General features: G+C 43.5%; 1 protein-coding gene across 3 annotated transcripts in view; it reads left to right on the top strand.

The window, feature by feature from the left end:
• Positions 1-5309: 5309 nt before the first annotated feature.
• Positions 5310-16165, top strand: part of msh3 (mutS homolog 3 (E. coli)) — a 208319-nt gene continuing 197463 nt past the window's right edge. For 2 of the 3 annotated variants that reach the window (XM_060906976.1, XM_060906978.1), the window contains exons 1-4: positions 5310-5592; positions 12534-12657; positions 12749-12960; positions 13210-13416. In XM_060906976.1, coding sequence (XP_060762959.1) covers positions 5431-5592; positions 12534-12657; positions 12749-12960; positions 13210-13416 — 705 coding nt within the window. In that variant the 5' untranslated portion in view covers positions 5310-5430. The remainder of the gene's footprint in view (positions 5593-12533; positions 12658-12748; positions 12961-13209; positions 13417-16165) is intronic. The other variant, XM_060906977.1, reaches the window with a different exon arrangement.

Raw genomic sequence — 16165 nt, forward strand, 5'->3', positions numbered from 1 at the left:
ATATATAAATTGCATATTATAAACTGGACTTGTGCACCTGACTTGTGACTCTCCCAACTTTTTCTGAATATTGAATTGTATCAAATGCAATACAGGTCAAAGATTATTTACAAATCTTTGTTTTCACAATGATTTGTAAATAATCTTTGACCTGTATTGCATTCAAAACCATACAGACAGTACATTATTTGATATTTTACCTCATTCATTTTTTTTCTTCCCCAAATAAATACATTTCACACAAAGTTGGGGGGCGGCACGGTGGTGTAGTGGTTAGCACTGTCGCCTCACAGCAAGAAGGTCCGGGTTCGAGCCCCGTGGCCAGTGAGGGCCTTTCTGTGTGGAGTTTGCATGTTCTCCCCGTGTCTGCATGGGTTTCCTCTGGGTGCTCCGGTTTCCCCCACAGTCCAAAGACATGCAGGTTAGGTTAACTGGTGACTCTAAATTGACCGTAGGTGTGAATGTGAGTGTGAATGGTTGTCTGTGTCTATGTGTCAGCCCTGTGATGACCTGGCGACTTGTCCAGGGTGTACCCCGCCTCTCGCCCGTAGTCAGCTGGGATAGGCTCCAGCTTGCCTGCGACCCTGTAGAACAGGATAAAGCGGCTACGGATGATGAGATGAGATATTATCCCTCATTCTGACAGATTTGTTAAACAGCTCCACCTAGTGTCATCTTTTTATCAGTACAGGTTCCACTGACAGTTTATTAGGTTCTTTCCAGAACGTGTCACTAAAACTTCTTCTTCTTCTTTTGGCTGCTCCTGATTAGGGGTCGCCACAACGGATCTTTCATCTCCATTGCTCCCTGTCTTCCACATCCTTCTCTACCACACCTGCCACTTTCATGTCCTCTCTCACCACATCCATGTATCTCCTCTTTGGCCTTCCTTGTTTTCGTGTGCCTGGCAGCTCCATCCTCAACATTCTCCTTCCAACATCCTCTGCATCTCTTCTCAGGATGTGCCCATACCATCTCAGTCTCATCTCTCTTAGCTTAATTCCTAAGCTCTCCACATGTGCTGTCCCTCTGATGTGCTCGTTCCTTATCCTGTCCAACCTCATCACTCCCATCGCAAACCTTAACATCCTCAACTCCGCCACCTCCAACTTTGCCTCCTGTCTCTTCGTTAAGGGTACGGTCTCCAATCCATACATCACAGCTGGTCTCACTACTGTCTTGTACATCTTACCTTTCACTTTTGCTGGGACTTTCCTATCACAAATGACTCCTGAAATCCTTCTCCAACTGCTCCACCCTGCCTGCACTCTCTTTCTCACCTCACTATCGCAGCCCCCATTTTCCTGCACAGTTGACCCCAGAAACTTGAATTCATCAACTTTCTTTACGTCTACTCCTTGCATCTTTACTACACTCTCATCCCCATTCTCATTGATGCACATGTATTCTGTTTTGCTCCTGCTCACCTTCATTCCTCTTCGTTCCAGTGCATACCTCCATCACTCCAAACCCAGCTCAACCTCCTTTCTACTTTCACCACATATCCCAATATCATCTGCAAACATCATGTTCTATGGTGACTCTTGCTTCACTTCATCCGTCAAGCTATCCATCACTATGGCAAGCAAGAAAGGACTCAAAGCAGATCCTTGATGGAGTCCCACCTTCACCTTGAACCATTCAGTCGTTCCAACTGCACACCTCACTGCTGTTTCACTGTTCTCATACATGTCTTGCGCCACTCTAATATACTTCTCATTCACTCCACACTTTCTCATACAATACCATAGCTCATCTCTCGGCAGTCTATCGTATGCCTTCTCCAGGTCTACAAACGCACAATGTAGCTTTCTCTGGCCTTCTCTGTACTTCTCCATTAACATTCTTAAAGCAAAAATTGCATCCGACGTGCTCTTCCTTGGCATAAACCTGTACCGCTGTTCACAGATTGCTACCTCTCTTCTCAATCTCACCTCCAATACCCTTTCCCATAGCTTCATCAATTTTATTCCTCTGTAATTACTGCAGCTCTGTACATCTCCCTTATTCTTGTATATTGGGACTAGCACACTCTTTCTCCATTCATTTGGCATTTTCTCATTCTCTAGGATCTTATTAAACAATCTCGTTAGGAACTCCACAGCCATCTCACCCAAACATCTCCAAGCCTCAATCGGGATACCATCTGGTCCGACTGCTTTCCCAGTCTTCATTCTTTTCATGGCTGCCCTCGCCTCATCCTTACTAACCAACTCTGTTTCCTGATTTGCTGTCTCCAACGAATCTGACCTTTTCTCTCTTGGATTCTCCTCATTTAATAAATCCTCAAAGTACTCTTTCCACCTTCTTAATACACTCTCTTTGTTTGTCAGCACATTTCCATTTCCATCTTTCATCACTCTTACCTGCTGTACATCCCTCGCTTCCCTGTTTCTCTGCCTAGCTAGTCTGTACAGGTCTTTATCTCCTTCTTTGGTCTCCAGTCTTTCGTACAACTCCTGGTATGCATCTGCTTTTGCCTTCACTACCGCTCTTTTTGCCTTCGGTCTCGTCTCTCTGTATAACCACCTGCTTTCCTCATCTCTTTGATCGTCCCAATTCTTCTTTGCTAGCCTCTTCTCTTTTATAATTTCCTGCACTTCTTTGTTCCACCACCATGTCTCGTTGTCTTCCTTCCTCCTTCCCGATGACCACCCTAGCACCTTCCTTGCTGCCTCTCTTACTAGTACAGCAGTAGTATCCCAATCTTCTGGCAGACTTCCATGACCACTCAATGCTCATCTCATTTCTTCCCTAAACTCCTTCTGATGTTCAATCTATTTTAGTTTCCACCACTTAATCTTCAGCGCCACTATTTCACGCTTCTTCTTTTTCACTTTCAAGCTCATCCTGCACATGACCACTTGATATTGTCTAGCTACACTCTCCCCTGCCATCACTTTACAGTCTCCAATCTCCTTCAGGTTACCCCTTCTGCAGAGTATGTAGTCCACCTGTGTAGATCTTCCTCCACTCTTAAACGTCACCCTATGCTGCTCTTTCTTCTCAAAGTATGTATTGACTATTGCCAAATTCATCCTCTTTGAAAAATCAACTACCATTTGCCCTTCCACATTTCTCTCTCTTATACCATATCTGCCCATCACGTCCTCATCTCCTCTGTTTCCTTCGCCAACATGTCCGTTGAAATCTGCTCCTATCAGCACACGCTCCTCCCTCGGTATACTTTCTACCACTTCATCCATCTTTTCCCAGAAAGACTCTTTCTCTTCATTCTCACATCCAACCTGTGGGGCGTACGCACACACAACATTGATTACCACTCCTTGAATCTCCAACTTCATGCCTATCACTCTATCTGACACCCTCTTTACATCAATCACACTGCTGACCAACTCTCCCCTCAAAACAATACCAACACCATTTCTCTTTCCATCCACTCCATAATAAAACAACTTGCATCCACCTCCAATGTTCTTGGCCTTCCTTTCCACCTCGTCTCCTGCACACACAAAATGTCCAACTTCCTTCTTTCCATCATACCTGCTAACTCTCTCGCTCTGCCAGTCAATGTTCCTACAGTCAGTGTTCCTATCCTCAGTTCTAAGCTCCTTCCCTTCCATCTTTCACGCTCTCTCCTAACACGCCTCCCCCCTCTCTTTCTCCTTCTCCGTTTTGATGCAACAGTAGCATACTTTCCACAGGCACCCTGTTGACCAACAGTACCAGAGGCGGTCGTTGTTAATCCGGGCCCCAACCGATCCGGTAAAACAAACAAAATAAAGAAAAGAAAGCATAACTTTATTCATCACACACTTGTGAAATTTTGTCTCTGCATTTAACCCATCTGAAGCAATGAACACACACGAGCAATGAGCACACACACATACATACCCAGAGCAGTGGGCAGCCATGCTAACAACATCCGGGGAGCAGTTGGGAGTTAGGTGCCTTGCTTAAGGCCGTCCCATATTAACCTAACCTGCATGTCTTTGGATTGTGGGGGAAACCGGAGCACCCAGAGGAAACCCACGCAGACACAGGGAGAACATGCAAACTCCACACAGAAAGGCCCTCGCCAGCCGCTGGGCTCGAACCCAGAACCTTCTTGCTGTGAGGCAACCGTCCTAACCACTACGCCACCATGCCGCCCACATATAAAAGCTATGAAGAATCATATATTATTGTTTTTGTTTGACTCATGAAAAGCCACACCCATATCCCCGACCCTCAATAATTAACTGTAATAATGAACATTAATAATTAATAATTTCTCATACAAGTTGAATATTGTCAATTATTATGATTTCCCAGTGATTATATTTATAGTAAAACTCCCTAAAAAGTCAAATACTTTGTGGTTTTATGGTGCTTATGTTATTGTTTTCACCATTAGTGTGTATAATAATAATAATAATAATAATAATAATAATAAACAGATTAACATGGAGGCGTATTGGTTAGCGCTGTCGCCTCACAGCAAGAAGGTCCGGGTTCGAGCCCCGGGGCCGGCGAGGGCCTTTCTGTGCGGAGTTTGCATGTTCTCCCCGTGTCCGCGTGGGTTTCCTCCGGGTGCTCCGGTTTCCCCCACAGTCCAAAGACATGCAGGTTAGGTTAACTGGTGACTCTAAATTGACCGTAGGTGTGAATGTGAGTGTGAATGGTTGTCTATGTGTCAGCCCTGTGATGACCTGGCGACTTGTCCAGGGTGTACCCCGCCTTTCGCCCATAGTCAGCTGGGATAGGCTCCAGCTTGCCTGCGACCCTGTAGAAGGATAAAGCGGCTAGAGATAATGAGATGAGATGAGATGAGATGAGACGAGATTAACACGGATATATAAAAAGATACAGGATTAGACTGCAATACATCGCGTGTCCACTAGAGGGAGACTACAAAATTGATTTACCACTTGAATAATCCGAACAGCCTGCACAGTGTTGACGTGCACATAATAATTAATACCATCCACATTAACTAACATTGACTTATACTGAGAAAGAAATAAAAGCAGATTAAATGCGACAGCGTCCTTATTCCCCACTGTCTTATCCTGTAGCCTGGCTCAGTGACATTTCGATTAGGCTCGGCTAACTTTTCTCATAATGACAAGATCTTTAATGAAAATTGAGAGATCCTGAGCTTGTAATTACGATATATTTTCTTGTAATTACGATATAGTAAGTTATAATGGCGAGAGAAGGTATCCTCCGTAACATTTAGCCATATAAACTCGTTATGATATAACTATAGCGCGTTCTGCGCATTTCCGACGCATCCTGTCAGCTCTCGAACATCCCCGCGCTATCACATGTGGACGACCTTAAACGTCATATACGCGCCAACACGAGTGTAATCTCTATCCCGGATGAGTTCCTGTGACACTGGAGAGCTATTTAAAGCAGTGTAACTTGCTGAGTAATGCTGGAAACCTTTTTTTAAAAAAATATATTTAATCTGTGCTGTTAAACATGCATTCTAATCTTAAAAGACTGTCAGCAAACAAGGCTTGTGTGAAGTCCAGCGCACAGACGACCATCAGCAGGTTCTTCAGCAGTGCAGGAGATAAAGGCGCAGTGGTCGATGAGCCAAGGTTTAACTGTGCTGATCGCACTCAGGAAAGCCGAGGCAAGGTGAGCATGCTTTTCAGATATGCACATCACATCTGGACCTGATTGTACATCTGGAAACGGCGGCCTTTTATAGCCACACACAAGTTGTCAACAAAGCGCATGCCTGTGCACTCTGTTCCTGTTCACACTAGTTCTGGATAGAGCTGCACAGCTAATGTTCAGTGCAACATATTAAACGTTTTACATCTGGCCCTGGCCTGAAAACACACATCTGGAATAGTTAATGCATTTACACCTTGCATAATAAGTAGCACATTTGATTGTGATGGCTGAACAATGTGCATGAAGAAGAAGAAACCTTTATTTGTCACATGCACACTTCAAGCACAGTGAAATTCATCTCATCTCATTATCTGTAGCCGCTTTATCCTTCTACAGGGTCGCAGGCAAGCTGGAGCCTATCCCAGCTGACTACGGGCGAAAGGCGGGGTACACCCTGGACAAGTTGCCAGGTCATCACAGGGCTGACACATAGACACAGACAACCATTCACACTCACATTCACACCTACGGTCAATTTAGAGTCACCAGTTAACCTAACCTGCATGTCTTTGGACTGTGGGGGAAACCGGAGCACCCGGAGGAAACCCACGCGGACACGGGGAGAACATGCAAACTCCGCACAGAAAGGCCCTCGCCGGCCACTGGGCTCGAACCCGGACCTTCTTGCTGTGAGGCGACAGCGCTAACCACTACACTACCGTGCCGCCTACAGTGAAATTCATCCTCTGCATTTAACCCATCTGAAGCAGTGAGCACACACACACACACCCAGAGCAGTGGGCAGCCACACTAGAGCGCCCGGGGAGCAGTCAGGGGTCAGGTATCTTGCTCAAGGGCACTTCAGCCCAAGGCCGCCCCACGTGAACCTAACCTGCATGTCTTTGGATTGTGGGGGAAACCGGAGCACCCGGAGGAAACCCACGCAGACATGGTGAGAACATGCAGACTCCACACAGAAAGGCCCTCGCAGGCCGTTGGGTTCGAACCCAGAACCTTCTTGCTGTGAGGTGACCATGCTAACCACTACACCACCGTGCCGTGAATGTATTAATGCTTGATTTAAAAAAAAAAAAATACAGTTGAAGAGTGTTTGTGTTTCCTCTTTAAGTGAACTAAAATTATTAGAAAGCTTTCTGGCTCATCTTTATTAAAGACTGTGTGTGAGAAGTTCAGATGTAATTTTTTTTTTTTAATTTTAGTATGTGATGCATTCTGAGTACCATGCTTTATGGTTGCGAAACCTGGACTACTTATGCCAGACAGGAGAAACGTCTTGAAAGCTTACACCTTCGTTGCCTATGATGGATTCTTGGCATCACAGGGCGAGACAAAGTCACCAACACTGCCGTGTTGGAACAAGCTGGTTCCTGGAGTATGCATCTCCTCCTTTGCCAGCGCCGTTTACGCTGGTTGGGGCACGTGTGTCGTATGCAGGATGGCCGCATTCCAAAGGACATCATATACGGAGAGCTGGCCACAGGACACCGCCCAGTAGGCCACCCAGCACTGCACTACAAAGACGTCTGCAAGCGCGATATGAAACTCACAGGAATTGGCCCAAATAACTGGGAGTTACTTGTTGAAGATCGCAGTTGCTGGCGGCATGCCATATTTGAAGGTCTCAAAAGGGGTGAAGAAAAGCTTTACTAACTGTCAGAAAAAAGAAGACAACAGAGGAAACAGTGAGCAATCCCAGGTCCACAACCCGCACTCCAAGTTCACCTATAACTTGTGTGGAAAGGACTGTCATGCAAGGATTGGACTACTGAATCATTCCAAATGCTGCTGTCCACAGGACTGACTTTTTACCATGGCCCTACCGTTATCTTACGAGATAGAAGAATGCCTAATACAATATGTTAACCCAAGACAAACAAAAATCCAAACATCCACCATGCAAGAGCCCACCAGGGACCCCCTGTGGCCCAAATATGGAATTTCTGAGTTCTGCCAAATTGTGGCTATCTCCTGTACCTACAGTGGTGCTTGAAAGTTTGTGAACCCTTTAGAATTTTCTATATTTCTGCATAAATATGACCTAAAACAACATCAGATTTTCACACAAGCCCTAAAAGTAGATAAAGAGAACCCAGTTAAACAAATGAGACAAAAATATTATACTTGGTCATTTATTTATTGAGGAAAGTGATCCAATATTACATATCTATGAGTGGCAAAAGTATGTGAACCTCTAGGATTAGCAGTTAATTTGAAGGTGAAATTAGAGTCAGGTGTTTTCAATCAATGGGATGACAATCAGGTGTGAGTGGGCACCCTGTTTTATTTAAAGAACAGGGATCTATCAAAGTCTGATCTTCACAACGCATGTTTGTGGAAGTGTATCATGGCACGAACAAAGGAGATTTCTGAGGACCTCAGAAAAAGCGTTGTTGATGCTCATCAGGCTGGAAAAGGTTACAAAACCATCTCTAAAGAGTTTGGACTCCACCAATCCACAGTCAGACAGATTGTGTACAAATGGAGGAAATTGAAGACCATTGTTACCCTCCCCAGGAGAGGTTGACCAACAAAGATCACTCCAAGAGCAAGGCGTGTAATAGTCGGCGAGGTCACAAAGGACCCCAGGGTAACTTTTAAGCAACTGAAGACCTCTCTCACATTGGCTAATGTTAATGTTCGTGAGTCCACCATCAGGAGAACACTGAACAACAATGGTGTGCATGGCAGGGTTGCAAGGAGAAAGCCACTGCTCTCCAAAAAGAACATTGCTGCTTGTCTGCAGTTTGCTAAAGATCATGTGGACAAGCCAGAAGGCTATTGGAAAAATGTTTTGTGGACGGATGAGACTAAAATAGAACTTTTTGGTTTAAATGAGAAGTGTTCTGTTTGGAGAAAGGAAAAGACTACATTCCAGCATAAGAACCTTATCCCATCTGTGAAACATGGTGGTGGTAGTATAATGGTTTGGGCCTGTTTTGCTGCATCTGGGCCAGGACGACTTGCCATCATTGATGGAACAATGAATTCTGAATTACACCAGTGAATTCTAAAGGAAAATGTCAGGACATCTGTCCATGAACTGAATCTCAAGAGAAGGTGGGTCATGCAGCAAGACAACGACCCTAAGCACACAAGTCGTTCTACCAAAGAATGGTTAAAGAAGAATAAAGTTAATGTTTTGGAATGGCCAAGTCAAAGTCCTGACCTTAATCCAATTGAATTTGTTGTGGAAGGACCTGAAGCGAGCAGTTCATGTGAGGAAACCCACCAACATCCCAGAGTTGAAGCTGTTCTGTATGGAGGAACGGGCTAAAATTCCCCCAAGCCAGTGTGCAGGACTGATCAACAGTTACCAGAAACGTTTAGTTGCAGTTATTGCTGCACAAGGGGATCACACCAGATACTGAAAGCAAAGGTTCACATACTTTTGCCACTCACAGATATGTAATATTGGATCATTTTCCTCAATAAGTAAATGACTAAGTATAATATTTTTGTCTCATTTGTTTAACTGGGCTCTCTTTATTTTTAGGACTTGTGTGAAAATCTGATGTTTTAGGTAATAATTATGCAGAAACATAGTAAATTCTAAAGGGTTTGGAAACTTTCAAGCACCAGTGTACGTGCCAAGTTTAGTGAAGATCTGTTGAGAGTTTGTGTTGATAAATGTAACGTGAAAGGCATTGAGGGAGGGGGTGGGTGGATGTTGTGCCCCCCAGGGACCTCCCTGGGACCCGTACATGAATTTTGTTTATATCTGCAAAATTCCGGGTCGTCCCCGGACCTACTTGCCAAATTTAGTGAAAATCCGTTGAGAAATGGCAACGTTAGCTCAAGACAAACAAACAAACTTTGCTGCTTATTATATAGAGATGTATACTTGGGACTTTGAGAGTGAGAGTCCTGTGGTCACGTGATCTTTATTTTTGGTAAAGAAAACTATCATGCTACAACTCACCTCACTGATTCATGAATTACAGAGCAATTTACACAGTTTGTGCAAAAATATTCTCACTAAAGTGTGTGTGCACAAATCTAATACTGAGATCAGACTCCTTCTTCTGGCTGTTCCCGTTAGGGGTCACCACAGCAGATGATGTCCTCTGTATCTTTTTCTGTCGCACCAACAGTCTTCATCTCCTCCTTCACCTCATCTCATCTTTTGGTCTTCCTTGTTCGTTTCCTTCTACCTGCCAACTCTATCTCCAGCATTCTTTTCCCAATATACCCTGGATCTCTCCTCTGTACGTGTCCAAACCATCTCAATCTCACCTCTCTCGCTTTGTCTCCAATCCGTCCTACATGGCCTGTCCCTCTAATACACTCATTTCTAATTCTGTCCAACTTTTTCACTCCCAGTGAAAACCTCAGCATCTTCAACTCCGCTACCTCCAGTTCAGTTCAGCCTCCTGTCTTTTTGTCAGTGCCACCGTCTCCAAACCGTACACCATAGCTGCTCTTACTACTGTCCTGTACACTTTCTCTCCCTTTCACTCTTGCTGGTATCCTTCTGTCACAAATCACTCCTTATATCCTCCTCTCCTAGCCTGGGCCCACCCATCCTAAGCGTGACGCAACACGAGGGCCTGTTCCGACCTTAGTCTGGCCAGGTAGGCTATCTACAGCATTTCCAAGCTCCCGAAAAATCGGGAACCAATCAACTTTGAGCATCTCCAACGGCCCTGGGTAGAGGCGTGTTCAAGGCAGTGACGTAGTAGAACTGCGACCGGAAGCCATAGATTGTTTACAGAATCTATGCCGGAAGCGCTTCATTCACATCACGAACATGGAGCAGCGGCAAGCCTTTAACACAGCGGTAGATGCTGTATTGAAAGCATTCAACAGAAAGTTCTCATTGAAAACGGAGCAAAGAGCAGCCCTGGAGGTATTTATTGAAAGGAAGGACGTTTTCGCCTTGCTCCCGACCGGCTTCGGTAAGAGTTTAATCTACCAGTTAGCCCCGTCGTGTCACATACGTCAGAGGAAAGAGTGATGTGATTGGTTTAAGCTTCGTCACAGCCTTTTCTGGCTTCGACCAGTAGCAAACTGAGGCATTTCAGGGAGGCGGGTCAACCACGGGCTCTGGGAAACGGTTGGGCTTAATAGCTTGGCCAGACCAAATGCTTGGAGAGCTTTGAAGTCGCGTTAGCCAGGCTACTCCTCTCCTCCATCCATTCCAACCTGCTTGTACTCTCTCCTTCACTTCTCTTCTGAACTTGCCATTACTTTGTCCAGTTGACCCCAGATATTTGAACTCCTCTGCTTTGACCACCTCTATTCCTTGTACTAATCCACTGTCCTCACACACACGCGTACTCCGCTTTGCTCCTACTGACTTTTTGATTCCTTCATCATCCGCATAGTTGATTTGGCATGAGTTTTATGCCAGCTGCCCTTCCTGATGCAACTCTCCCCATTTATCTGGGCTTGGGACCGGCACTAAGAATGCACTGGCTTGTGGAACCCCAGTGGCTGGATTAATGCTGAGATCAGACTATGTGATATTTTTGTCTTTCAGGGTGGTCACCATGTTAGATGTCAGATTAGGAACTCATAGTGGCATAAATTCCTGCTGTATCTTGGTTGGGAGACTGGCAACACTACAAGCTTGACTCTGACCAATTGTTATTCACATCTTTGTCGTTGGGGAGTCAAAGTCCCTCTCTCGTCAGAAGCTGGTCTTCCCAGGCAGTCTCCTGTCCCAGTACTAACCAACTCTTTAAGGCGTATGGGTGTGGCGCCGATTTCCGTTTCCATAGCCCTTGGCCTCTCGCCTATACAGCTAGGGTTACAGTGGGGGGCGAGTCCTCTGGTAACTGCGAAAGTTTCACTTCCCCACTTGCATCTGTATTGCAGCGTGCCTTGCCAGATGGTAGTAGGTACCATTTTTATGATGGTCTTTGGTATGACCTGACTGTGAGTAGAACTTGCGAACTCCTGGTCGAGAGATGGACACGCTACCACTAGGCCAACACGGGGTCATGTCGTTGGGGAGGAGGATCATTAAATTGCCAATCATAGCTTCAGAAGTTCTTCGCTTATGTTACATTACAAGGCTGTTTTCGTCATTCTCGACGTTCATATTTTGGTTTGATGCTGGAAATTTTTGTGGCTACTGCCTCATATATAGAGTCTGTAGCCACTATGTCATCGTGTTGTAAGAATGAGTGTAACAATCGTACACGTGTTCCTATTAAAATGACCAGTGAGTGTATACAATTCGGTTCACCATTCGAAATAAATGAACTAAAGAAATTGCTTTCAGACACGTTTATGCTTGTTACCGAGGGAAAGTGCGTTCGTATTTTAAAATATACTCCAGGTTGTCCCCCTTTCCTCGCCTTCGTCAGTCAGTGGTCCCACGTGTGATGTAGATGTGACGCACCTCCGAGTTGTTACAGGAAGTTGTCGAAAAGAGTATTGAGACCACTGAGCTCTAGCGCCGGGCCTTTTCTGTGAAATAAGAGTTTGGGTCATGGCGACAGTGTGTGTATGTCGGCCTCGGTTTGGAGGTTTCAGTTTCAAAAACTATAAGAGTAGAATAATATTAAGTACAGACACTTGGTATATTTTACTTCTTTTTTTTTTTTAAATTGTTCATTTTTGGATTACACTTCATTTTTGTGGCTACTGCCTCATAGAGTAAATACATACGCTATATTTACTGTATGGACATGGGATCAGAAAACTATTTTATTTATAAGCAGTAGCCACATGGACCCATAGGGTACCGATTTTTGATCACGTCAGAGCCAGGTGGAATGTGTATTGTCTGATCCCACCATAAGAAAAACTGATACAAATCCGGTGGTATTTAAATCAGGCTAAATGAATTTTCACAAGGTGTGATTTGCATATATACGTTTTACTGGAAAGCTTGAAACCTTAAAAACACTCGAATGTGTGAATGTCACTTTGAGAAAAGTTTGAAGAAACTGAAGACTATGCTTTCTTTGATTTTTTGCATTGCGATTTAGAAGAAGCCGCCGTTACCTGATGGCGGTGGCTCCTTTAAGAAACGGCTTAAAGCTTCTCCCAATGTGAAAGACGTGGAGAAGGAGAAGCTGATGAGCAGGGCAAGCTCTGATGATGGCACTAAAAGTAAGAATATAGCCAACCACATTCAGTCTGTCAGAACTATTCTATAGTTTTGTTTTTGTCTTAGTTGAAGTGTGTTGCTGGTTTCTTGCAGTAGATGAGCAGGGCTCTGCTTCTAAAGCAAGTCTTTCCTGCTCCACACTGGAGAAGCTGCGAGGTTTCAGCTGCCATGGAGGTAGTGCGAGCAGAGCAGTGTGTGAGAGTGAGAAGATGGAGGGCTCAGGAACAGGACAGCTACAGAACACCAGGAGAGAACAAGTCAAGATGGAGGAGGACACTGAAGAAGGGCTGGTTCAGAGCAAACAGGTTTGGTGACAAAAACATGTCGGGGTGCTTCAGATGAACTCAAGCTCTATAAGGGCGAGTTTTTGATGTTTGTGTGGAACCTGGAATAAGATTCAAAAACCCTCTGCCATCTTTTGATGTTTTTAATCTCATCTCATCTCATTTTCTTCCGCTTATCCGGGGCCGGGCCACGGATGTTTTTAATTCCCATGAAAATATGAGTACTTTCCTCTTCTTCTCACTGCTGTTTATTTCTGATGTTCTCCTCAGGTGCTTAACGTCAGTCACTTTGCCAAGACTGGAGGTGGTTCTGTATCGAAGAGGAGTGCTCCAGAAGTGGCAGGACCTAATAAAAGGACTAAAAGCATCTACACTCCGCTTGAGCTGCAGTACATGGAGATTAAGGAGCGATATAAAGACACAATACTTTGTGTGGAATGTGGCTACAAGTACAGGTTCTTCGGCGAGGATGCTGAGGTACCCACCAGATATGGGGTAGATTGTACAGTTGTGGTCAGAAGTTTACATACAGTGACATGAATGTCATCTTGGATATGAATGTCATGGCAATATTTGGGTTTCAGTAATTTCTTTGAACTGTTCTTTTCCTGTGGCAGAATATACAGCATACACCTTTTAATAAAAAAAAAACACTAGAATTTGGTGCACAAGTTTTAATTTTCTTTGGGTTTTCTGAAATCAACATGGGGTCAAAATTATACATACAAGGTCAAAAATTTACATACTCACTTAGATTATTACTTCAGAGGTGCTGAAACTTCCAAAATGTCTCTTATCTTGCCAAGGCCGAGGTATCTTAATTTCCTGTTAGTGATCATGATTGACTACAGTTGGTAGCTTCTCTGTGCCTTCATAAAAAGGGTTTGTTTACAGCACTCATTGGATTGACCAACACACAGTAAAATGGGAAAGTCCAAGGAGCTCAGTACAGATCTGAGAAAGAGGATCGCAGATCCTCTCTGGAATGTCTCTTGGAGCCATTTCTAAACAACTGCAAATTCCAAGATCAGTTCAAACAATTGTAGTCACTTTGCCAAGCCACTTTGCTTCAAGAAAGCCCAAACTATCACCCTCGGCTGAAAGGAAATTGGTTTGGATGGTCAGGAACAACCCGGGAACCACCATGGCACAGCCCTGCCATCAACTGGAAGCTGATGGATCACTGTCTGCACTTCAGATCACCATGGACCAAGAGGCTGCTATTCAAGAAATAACCCCCTGCTCCAAAATTGACATCTTCAAGCTTAACTGAAGTTTGAAGCTGACCACACGGACAAAGAAAAAGCCTTCTGTATGGTCAGATGAGACAAAGATTGAGTTGTTTGGCCACAATGACCACCATGTACAGAGGGACACTGTACCAGCTGGTGTTTGGTGGTAGGATCATCATGCTTTGGGGCTGTTTTGCTGCCAGTGGAACTGGTTCATTGCACAAAGTGGATGGAATAATGAAGAAAGAGGACTACCTTAGAATTCTTCAGCATAAGCCATCAGAAACTTGAACACGATTTGGGCGTTACAACAGGACAATGAACCCAAGCATGCATGAGAGCTGGTTGTGGAGGATAAAGCAGGTTGACTTCAACCCTATTGGAAATATATGGACCGTGCTTATAAGTCGAGTCCATGCCAAAGAACAAAAACCCAAATTTAATTGAATTCTACCATGAAGAGTTGTGAAATATGCAAACAGAATTCTGCCAGAAGCTTGTTCATGGTAAACAAAAAAGTTTGGTCAAGGTGAATCTTGCGAAGAGACATTTTACCCAAATATTAGATGTGCTGTATGTATATTTTTGACCCTGTGTTGATTTCAGGAAACCCAAAGAAAATTAAAACTTGTGCACCAAATTCTAGTGTTTTTTTTTTAATTAAAGCTGTATGCTGTACAATCATTCTGCCACAGAAAAAGAACAGTTCAAAGAAATGACTGAAAGCCCAAATATTGCCATGACATTCATATCCAAGATGACATTCATGTCACTGTATGTAAACTTCTGACCACAACTGTATATCTTGCCAAAAGCAGAGCTACTCCATGTTACAGTATGTGCTCATCTGTGGATGTTTCTTGCCCAGGTTTATGCATGATGATAAATACATTTGTAAAAAAATAAATACATAAAAAAATGTACACACATTTATATATACGTAGGCAGATTCTACCGTAACTGGATCCATTAACCACTTGCCCACAAAATAAGAAATTTTTCTTGTCCTTTTTTCAGTGAGGTAATATTTTCAAGATTGAAAATATGGTATTTGGTCTTCTAAAACAGCACGTCATTTAAAAATACACTGAGTATATCAATAAAAGATTTTTAAAGAATAAAGTTCTATTTCTTTGACATATCTGACAGACATAACTCCCATTTTAAAAATCCCTTTCATTATCCCTGTTGCTATCGTCAGTGAATTTCTGTCCGATGACCTGACGATAGACTCAACCATGATGGATCTTTGGTAGTTATCGTGTGGAAGCAGGCTTTATCATTTTTGGGTGTCAACAGATAGAGTAACAGCGAAAAAACTATTTCGTTCACGAGAGAAGCCCACAGTTATTTTTAAAAAATGCTATCGTCAGTCTGTCAGTCAAATGCACCTGACGATAGCAAAATTCAAGCCCTCACCACGCACATGTTGACTGACGCAAAGAGGAAATTCTACTGCGCATGATTTTTGTGACAGCAGACATTTACTTCCGGGCAAGACTTGGAGTTCTGACAGCTAGATTTCATCAAATAAATCAAGGTAAGATTTTCAGTCAGCTATCCTGACGATAGAAATTTTTGACGATAGAAACATTGAGAATATATTTGTGCATTCATATTTAAATTTTTCTGGAGGAAAACTATCGTAAGTTGAGATAAATCAGAGCCACTTGCGACCCTTTCAGCCGACAGGCCATTTCAATGTGTTATTTCCCCGCGAAAGTGACACAGTCGTGTCTATCGTCACTGTTCTGACAATTATTGTTGATATTTCAATTTTGAAAATAAATTATCTTTTTTATTTCAATATTTTATTTTATTATTTGGTTCAAGTGATGAGGTATTTAATATTATTACTAAATTTGTCAGATTAATAATGTAAGAAACAGTTTTGTTGCTATTGTCATCTAGAGTGTCTGTCAGAATATGATGGTAGACGTTAGTTTGTCTGTCAGATTTTGATGATAGAAACCGATGTGTTTCTATTGTCATTT

Source organism: Neoarius graeffei, chromosome 24, assembly GCF_027579695.1.
Source record: "Neoarius graeffei isolate fNeoGra1 chromosome 24, fNeoGra1.pri, whole genome shotgun sequence".
NCBI lineage: Eukaryota > Metazoa > Chordata > Actinopteri > Siluriformes > Ariidae > Neoarius > Neoarius graeffei.